A 9,553-nucleotide genomic window follows, 5' to 3' on the forward strand; every position below is an offset into this window, starting at 1 on the left:
GTAGTAAGAGCCCGTAATAGTGGGTCCCTTCTCCAAATAGTCCACCATAATAATTCCTTCAGCGTCCCAAAAAACGGATGCCATAACCTTCCCTGCTGAGCTTGACACTTTGAATCTCTTCGGCGTCGGTTCGTCGGCTCGTTTCCATGTTTTGAATTGTTGCTTAGTTTCGGGATCAAAGTGGTGGATCCAGGTCTCATGCATGGTCAAAAAACGTGACAAAAAATTCTGCTTGGAATTTTTCGAGATTTGCTATTGAAATGTCAACTCGTTTCTTCCTTTGCTCGTTGGTTAACATTTTTGGCACCCAAGGCGTGGAGACCTTTCTCATATGCAATTCTTTTGCAAGGATTCTTTGAATACTGCCATATGAGATCCCTGTGACCTCAGCTACATGCCTGATAGTCACTCTTCGATCTGCCAACACAACTTCTTCAACTTTTTTCACGTTTTCTTCATTGAGGGACGTGGATGGGCGTCCTTTGCAATGTTCATCTTCCGTCGATGTTCTTCCCAGCTTAAATTCCTTGGCCCAGCATGCAACTGTGGAATATGGAGGAGAAGAGTCCCCCAATGTTTCCACCAAGTCGCTGTGTATGTCTTTGGTAGACATTTTTTTCAAGCAGAGGTATTTGATGACAGCTCTGAGCTGGTTTTTTTCCATTTTGATGTTCACCCCTTGGCAGTTCATATTCAAATGAATGTAGCTCCCGAGAATCGTGGCATATTTAAGTGATTTTTTTTTTTCCTGGACTAGTGGGTACCTAAGAGAGAAGAAAACATTTTATTTTAATTTCTGTGTGCAATAGAAATAACCGATTATCATTACTTTTGGATCGCCCCTCGTATATTCATTACTTGATGCAAGTATATTCAGCACTTATGTATACAGTTTCTTCACTGCTAATATATATTTCTGAGAATAGTATATTCATTGCTGGATACTATTACATACTTATATGTATGGTTTTGAATATGCTTTATTCATTGCTGGATGCTAGTGCCAGAAACACGGCAGAGTATTTTTTTTCCAAATCCATCATGTGGATTTTAATCTGATTTTTTTATTCAGTGTGGATGTGCCATTCCTCCCCTCCTTTTTTCTGTCAGTCAGTTGTATTGGAACAGCACCCATCAAAATAAAGACAGGCTTCATTTCCTATGTTCGGTTAGCAATCATTTTTCCTATCCTCGTCATAGCTGGATGCTGGTATACACTTATGTGTCAGTTTATTCACTGCTGGTATACATTTGTGTGTATTGTTTATTCATTGCTGGATACGTTTATTGGATGGGTGGGGATGCCAATTACATTTCTGTAAAGTGAAAGGAATGATGTCATTCAAAAGGTACAACCAACTCATCCCGCAAAAAAAAAACAAGGCCTCATACGACTATGTCAGCAGAAAAATACAAAAGTTATGATTCTGGGAGCAAGGAGAGGAAAAATCGAAAATGAAAAAGAAAACGTCAGGGGTTGCCAAGGGGTAAAACCACTTTTTTTTAGAGTTTTTAAAACCCCTTAAAACAAAATCACGTACATGTACATGATTGTGTGTGTGTGTGGGGGGGGGGGGGCAGAGCTCCCACCATGTGTACTAGATGCAGGCTATATTACTTACAGCCACAGTCTCGATTGTTAACCATTTAAGAGCTGGACAATCTCTGTCAGCAGTGTTTAAATGGCATTGTTACTGGTGCTTGTGCGCGCTGGCTCCCATGGGATCATATGAGAAAAAGAAAAGAAGTGTGTAGAGTGGACGCGATCAACCCCAAGGTCAGCAAAATATAACATAATATTGTCAAAAAATTCTTTATTGTTAGCATACAAACGAAAAACACACAAGTGACAAAGATGGGATTAAAACCAATTAAAAAGGCCAAAGCAAATTGGCCATGAATGACACTCCAGAAAAAAAAGGTTCTGAGGTGGGATCCCCGCGTCATGATTACGGGGAACCAATAGATTACCATGGCAGCCGGGGTCCTGCCATCTCAGTAGCCCTCTGAAGCTCAGCTGCGCTTCATAAGAGACCATGATTTCAGTACACAGTTTAGGCGATTCGAAGATTGCAGGTTCAAGACCCCTAAGGGGACGAAAAAAAATGGGGGGTGGAAGTTTTTCAAAATATATGTAAAAATTCTAATTACCTTTTTCCCTCGTTAAAAATAATAATTAAAAAAAACATATTTGGTATTGCCTCATCCATAAAAACAGGAATGTAAAAAAAGGAAAATAGGCTGTGGAGGTGAGGGGACTAATTACTTCTGCACATCAACTGTAAACCTTGGACTTTGTTCACATATTGCGTTTTTTGCTGCTTTTTATGCAAATTAAAAGCTGATTTTTACAGTACTAGATTTCTGGAATTTCATACACATAATTGCTTTTTTCCTTGACTGACTTGGAAAACTGCTGCTTTTTTTTTTCAATCTGCAGCATATCAATTCTTTCAGTGTTTTCATCATAGAAAATATTGAAAAAGTAGAAAAGCGCACGGAAAAAAAGCGCAACAACGCATAACTGCTGAATAAGCGTGTATTGTAGGCAAATCACACATGGAATCTGCATGAAAAAAAAACGCAACAGAACCTGCTTTTCGTAAGCAGCTTCCTTTGCCAAGAGAGCAGGTTTTTGACTGCAGAAAAAGCAGCAAAAATGCGACGTGTGAACATAGCCTTAGGCCAGTTTCACACGTCAGTGTCTCCGGTACGTGTAGTGACAGTTTTCTCACGTACCGGAGACACTGACACACATAGACAGTCTAATGAATGTGTCTATGCAGATGTCAGCGTGTTTTCACGGACCGTGTGTCCGTGTGCAAAATACGCTGACATGCCGTTTTTGTGCAACAGCACGGATCACACGGACCCATACAAGTGTGTCCGTGTAAACACGTACCGCACACGGATGGCGTCCGTGTGCCGTCCGTGTGCGTTTTTAGGAGTCATAGGGTTAACATTGAAACCAATTTTTTCAATACATGGACACACGGACAGCACATGGACAGCATACGGATCACACACGGATGGTACACACGGACATACGGATAGCACACGGATCGCACACGGATGGCCTACGTATCCACACGGACAGCTCCGGTACCGGTTTTTCTGGTACCGGAATTATCTGGACGTGTGAAACCGCTCTTAAGCTGTTTTCACATTTCATTTGCGGGTATTGTCCGGACATACGTCTAACCCCCCAACAAAATGGAGTTCGGACATATGCGTCGATGGGCCCATGGACTATAGTGGTGACGGCAGAGCAAACGTGCGCTCTGACGTGGAATATTTTTGGGGAATGTACGCCTACAGGAGGCGGCTACTTGTATGTTGTACACTCCCGAAGATGGTGCATGTTACAGCACAAGTTCGCACTGCCGTCATCATTACAGTCTATGTCCCTGTTTGCGCATATATCCGAACCCCATTTTTAGGGGTGGTTCGGACGTATGCCCTAAAATTACCCACAAACGCAAGGTGAAAACACCTTTAGGCCGGGGTCACACTGCGTTATGGCAGTCCGATAACTCTGCCATTCAGCCCCATTATGTGGCGCATCGCGACGCATGCCGTAAAGCGGCATGCGTTCGCGATGTGCCGTCATTCACTGATGGAGCCTCGGACGCGGGCTGCAGCGTCTGAGGCTCCGTCACCGCTAGCGCGTTATGCTATAGCGGTAACGCAGCCCGTCAGCGCTATGCGTTGAACGGGCTGTGTGAGGCTGGTTTCACACTTGCGTTTTTCCGCGCTGCTTTTTAGCGCAAAAAAAGCATGCGTTTTTTCCCCTATATTGTAACATGGGTGCGCTTATGTGCGCATACACATAAGTTTGTACACGTTTGCATGAGCATGCTTTTTTTGCAGTGTGCGCTCGGGCCCACAAAATGCATCCTGTTGCATTTTTTGTGCGTCCGACTTGCCCCAAAAAACGCATGCGCACGCAATGCGGTTTTTTTTACAGCAAAACATCCATTAAAGTCTATGGGTGCGCATACGTGCGCATTGTAATGTGCACGTATGCGCAAAAAAGCATGTTTTTTTAAAAAAATGCACCAAAACCCGCAAAAAATGCACACAAACGCATGATGCGTTTTTTTCATGCGTTTGTATGCGCAAAAAACGCGCAGCAAAAAAACGCAAGTGTGAAAGCAGCCTTAACGCTATGTGAACCTGGCCTTGGTCAGTCTGTTGTACAGGACTCCATCACCTAAATGAATATTGAAATGTAGTAAATTTGTGTGAAATATATTTTTTTAACTGTGGGAAAGCTGGCTCGATCAAGCACACGTGCTGACCATAGGCGCAAACAGCAGCTTCAGTCACGTAGTTTTTTTTTTTTTGCTTGAGGTAAAGTGAAACCTAGAAGAAGCACCGAGTGAGCACAACAGAGCAAACTAGTCTTTCACCCCTGTACGTCAACCAAACATTAGGTGCGGTTACAATCATTCTCCCAGCAGGTGGCGCTCGCTATAAAGCAGAGCGGAGGTGACGCGTCGGCGCACTGCACTGTGGGAAATGTAGTTTTCCTGTAGGTGGCCCGAACCCCGGGAATCGGTGACCTTTCACCCCGCGGCATGGAGGCTGAGCAACGAGAAGCAATTATCGCTGAGCTGAGAGCGATCCAGATCAGCACGGACAGTCTGTAAGGTTTCATCTTCGCCTAAGTACGATTAAATCCCGTGAAGCCGCCATTTCACTGCGGTGCAAATTCAAGTCCCAGCCATGCACGCCGCAGGGCATGCTGGGGATTGTAGTTCTGCAGTGTCTTCCTAGTGCCTGATGTCAATACACCCCAGAGCACGCAGTATGAGATGGTACATGGCACAGAGGAGACCGTGGCCGGTACCTGCCGCCATGTGCGGCCTGTGGCACCACAACTCCCAGCATGTAGTAGTTGTACAGTAGTGCACGATTATTCCTGGGCCAGCCAGGGACTCGTTTTGCACATTTTTGCGCCCTTCCTTTTTCCTCACCTTCCGTCTTCCATATTTTTATTTTTCCGTGTGACGACTTTTTTTTTTTTTGCAGAGCTTGTTCACATGTTGCAATTTTGCTGCAGTTTTTTTTCCCCATGTAGGAAATAAAGCCGCTTTTTCCATTGCCAGCAGAGTGAGTGAGATTTGCTTATTTTTCCCGTGCGGATTTGAACCGTTGTTTTGTTCACTTTCTGGTAACACTCTTTGATTTTGGCGATAACAAATTTATTAACAATTTAAAAAAAAATCCTATAAAAATAACTCTGCTTCCGTTTCCTGTGAGCCATTAGTTTTATTCCTCTGCAGATAGTTGTATGAGGAGCTGTAGTTTTTATTGGTACCATCGTTTATTGTTTTTTGAAGGGGTGAGACGACGTGACCAAAACCAGCGGGTCTTCAAATTTTTTTTTTTCTTGTTTTGTCGTTCAACCTATAGGATAAAGTCTTTTCCTATTCGCCCAGAGGCCACTTTCACACGCTGTTCTCAGCAGCGGACATACTGTAAGGCTGTCCTTCGGGGCTGTTAGTCCCCAGTGCATGTACATGTGGTGAGCACGCATGTGGGCTGAGCTGCTGCTGACTCCTCCAGTGGCCACCGATGGGTGAAGAAGGCTCGTCCTGTTGAATTATGTTGTCAGCCTTAGTCTCACCCAAAAATCATCAGAAAGGGAGTTCTTTAGTAGGACCACCCTTCGTAATACACTATAAGGGCTCCTGTAGAAGTCTGTGCAGATTGGTGCCAGCACGGACTAGCCACAGGTTTCCCAACCTGAGAGTGATGGCCTCCATATAATCCTCTGAAGCTGTAACGCTCAGATTAGGAAACCCGCGGCCCTATCGATGCTGGGACCAATCTGCACAGACTTCTACATGAGCCCTAAATGCTTTAGCGAGACCCCTTGACCTTGTGCACCTTTGCTTTACTCAAGCTTACCTTCATATTTTGTGCTTTTCATTTCCTGTAGAGTCGAGTCTCTCCGACAACTGGTGGAGTTCACAGACCCCGAAAAAGGAGAGCTGGTAAAAGCCCACGACCAGGTAAGCCTGTCATATGTGAATTGAGCCCCTCATGCACATTAGACAATAGTCAGCCCATCCCGTCACTTGGAATCCACCAAACCCCTAATGTCTCTTAGGACCTTCGGACCGCCCCCAACAGATTGTCGTAGAACATAAGGATTGGGAAGATAAGAGGAGTCTAGTCCCCCCCCAAACTCAATGTAAACCATTGACACAGTCACCTGATCTGTAGATTTTACGTCATTACAATTTTATCCATAAAAACAGTGCATTTACATATGTAAATTAGGGGTCCTCAAGGCACCTTTGGAGTGGCCAACTGATCTTTGCACTGTCTCTCCCCCTCATTTCCAATCCTCTGCCCCCTCCACTTATGTTGATTGACAGCACTTGCTTTGGAGTGCTGCCTGAATTGAATCCTCAGCCTCGCACAATCTGACACTGACAGGAGCCGAGAGTACGCACAGTGTCGTCAGTGCAGGTGCGCTCTGATCTCTGTGCTGTTTGCAGCAGTCGCCACCCAAAGGGCAGCTTGTAACACAAGGACTTCTCTTCATGTTGTCACTAGGGATGAGCGAACGTGCTGGGATAAGGTGTTATCTGAGCATGCTCAGGTGCTAAGCGAGTGACTTCAGCGTGCTCAAATAATATGTTAGAGTCCCCGCGGCTGAATGTCTCGCACTTGTTTGACAGCCACAACACATGCAGGGATTGTCTGTCTGTTGGGCAATCCCTGCATGTGTTGTGACTGTTGAACAACTGCGAGACATGCAGCCGCGGGGACTCACGCATATTTTTTGAGCACGCTGGATTCACTCGGTTAGCACCTAAGCATGCTCCAATAACACCTTATCTGGGAATTTTTGCTCATCACTAATATTTAACAAAATGGTACACTTTGATGCAAAATTTATTATAAAGATTTAGGCTTTTACTTCCAGAAAAATATATATGGTTATAGCAGAATAAGTTTTTTTTTTTTTTTGTTGTTGTTTTTTTAGATTTTATTGGCGTCTAAATTGCCCTGTCAGCAAAAGTTTTACAGCATTTGTCAAATTAAAGAATTATCATTCTTAAGACGTTTAACACAATTATATATTTGCTTCCAGGCATCTGAATCTTTGTCTGTGTGGAAGAGACTGTTTTCTGCTGCCGGGCCAACACTGCCCCCTACTTCTTGAGTTATGTCGGAGTCAGAAGAAAAAGACAGTCCCCCAAAACCTTTCAGTGCTTTTGCCTACGGATTCCAGAAAGATCCTGACACGCTGTCGCTTAGTGATTCCGACCCTGCCTTGTCAGATGAGGCAGATGTGACGTCTCTAAGTCCTGGAGAGGAAGAGGATGATGAAGAAGTTGCTAGACAGGAAGGAGAGCAAAAACCTTCAGTGCTTCCATTTACCCTGAAGGGAACTAATGCAGGTTTCTCCCAGCGCAGCCATGGTATCTTTGGAGGTCTACTTGACTTACAGAAGAATTCACCTCTTGGCCAGCAAAATAGAAAATGCGAGATGGCAGATAAGTCACTGGATGACATCAAAGGGGGGAAATCGGTGCAAGGTACTACTGGTGTTGAAGAAGAAACTAAAAAGCCAACCAGCAAGAGAACGACCAGTGCAAAACCCTTAGTTCCTAGTGGACGTCTTCCAGATTATTTAGCACATCCAGAACGCTGGATTAAATACAGCTTGGAGAATGTTCCAGACACCAGTGATCGCACAAATCGCAATACAGCTCTAACCTTCCTGACGGAGCTAAAGCAGCAAAAGGAATCTAAAGTGGACCCCAAAGAAACGAGCAAACGCTCCTACAACCAAGACTCCTCCAGTTCTGGAGAGGGCAGAATTCTGTTTTCAAAACCCACCAAAAAGGTACAGAAGAGCAGTGAAAAAATTGGCTTGCTCTCAGGATCTCTGGACAGGTCTGAGGCTTTGAGTGAGGAAGATCAGGATGAGACTGAGGGGCCAGAGGATCAAGCAGAGGACGAAGCCTTGGGGTTCCACGGAGTTAAAAAACGGGTCCGAAAAAATATCAGGCCTAAAACTGTTCATGAAGACGAAGCAGACGCTTCTTAAAGAGCTTGAAGATGATGGGTTGGACTGGTGGGGTTCAAAGAGAGAACCTTGTCAAAGATCAATCTACTGTAGTCATGTAATGATGAAGTTAGTAACATTGTGCATGTTGCTGTAGTTCCAACTTGACACCATCATCTCAACAAACTTTACTTCAGAAAGAGATAAGGGGACGCAGAATCTGAATTGCTTACATATGTCTCCTGCCGTTAAAATAATTTCTCACACCCCCAAATCTGAGGACCTCCAATGCAATCACATCCATATATGCGAATATAACCCGCAGCTCTTTATGTAAGCGTTCCTTGTATAAGAAGGGGCTTTTTAGATTAGGTGTGGTCATTTTTCAGTGTTTTTAACTGCAGTATGTGCTTCATGCCCTACGTATTGACATTTGTGTGTCTACATCATACACACCAGTGAAAGAAGAAAGTATGTGAAGGTTTCTGATCCTGGAGCCTCAATTGCTTTGTAAAAGATTCAAATGGTTTCTCATATAACCCCCTTACATCCATCATAGTATCAGTCTGCACAGTCTCCTTAAGGAAGACCTATTGGGGGGGCCCCCTTTATGGTGGTAGGTTGCGATACCTTCTTTGTGTCGCTCTTCTCCCTTTAAGGCCGTTCCCCATCTTGTTTGCTAGCAATGCAGTTCTTCTGGTATCAGGAGTCCTGCACAAGGTCTCCCCCACCCGGTAGTTAAAACCAAACCTCTTTTTCCCGAGGCCTCATGGCTACATGATTTCCCTCTATGGTACATATACCAGTGGCCAAAGCTGCTGTGTATCCCAACCTCTAGGGCAGGTATTCTTCACTATTGAAAAGGCTTGTAAGGAAGAGGCTGCAATGATCTAGCACACTCATAATGTGTACGTGCATTCCCTTCCAAGATAACTTTCTGAACAATCTCAGAACTGGTGTAATCCCCCGGTAGCTGCCTGCCCAGGAGAACCCCAATATGCCCAAATGCAATTTTTTTCCTGAACCATACTAGTAGTAAATTTAATGACGGGACACCCCCTTTAGCACAAATAGGATTGACGTGTTTGATAAAGTAATTAGTGAAAATCTGTATATGTGAAGAGTTAGAACTTGCATCAAGGCTCTTTGTCATTTTTGTTAAGTGTTTCTCGAAAACTGCTATTAAAAGGCAGCCTTGACAAAATCTTCAAGCCGTTATTAAGTATGTAAGGGAATGCAGCCTTCACATTAATCCAGCAATAAAAAGTAAATAGCGTTTCATACGGATGGATGATGCTATTTTGTGCCTCTTAGTTTTGTAAGAGGTCCTTGTTTTCCAGTAATGTAGTGAATCTTTCATCGAGAACCAGCGTTTGTAACAAATTGGACTGTATTAGGCGCAAAGAACGGATGATGTTCGGAGCAGAAATAGAAAACGATAATACACAATGCGTTTCAGGGCTCAAAGAGCCAATTTCTCATGTGACAAGAGAGCGGAATAAATCAAACCACTGCGATTTA

At 44.1% G+C, this 9,553-nt stretch overlaps 1 protein-coding gene across 4 annotated transcripts in view; it reads left to right on the forward strand.

The window, feature by feature from the left end:
- Positions 1–9,553, forward strand: part of TSSC4 (tumor suppressing subtransferable candidate 4) — a 24,406-nt gene extending 14,853 nt beyond the window's left edge. Inside the window, exons 1-3 of one of the 4 annotated variants that reach the window (XM_073554320.1) lie at positions 4,492–4,648; positions 5,948–6,020; positions 7,112–9,553. In XM_073554320.1, the coding sequence (XP_073410421.1) occupies positions 7,187–8,074 (888 nt within the window). In that variant the 5' untranslated portion in view covers positions 4,492–4,648; positions 5,948–6,020; positions 7,112–7,186 and the 3' untranslated portion in view covers positions 8,075–9,553. Of the gene's footprint in view, positions 1–4,491; positions 4,671–4,817; positions 5,116–5,947; positions 6,021–7,111 lie in introns of those variants that run through there. The other 3 variants (XM_073554321.1, XM_073554322.1, XM_073554323.1) reach the window with 3 other exon arrangements.

This window comes from Dendrobates tinctorius, unplaced genomic scaffold (genome assembly GCF_039654945.1).
Source record: "Dendrobates tinctorius isolate UK_male_01 unplaced genomic scaffold, ASM3965494v1 ptg000211l, whole genome shotgun sequence".
NCBI classification, from domain to species: domain Eukaryota; kingdom Metazoa; phylum Chordata; class Amphibia; order Anura; family Dendrobatidae; genus Dendrobates; species Dendrobates tinctorius.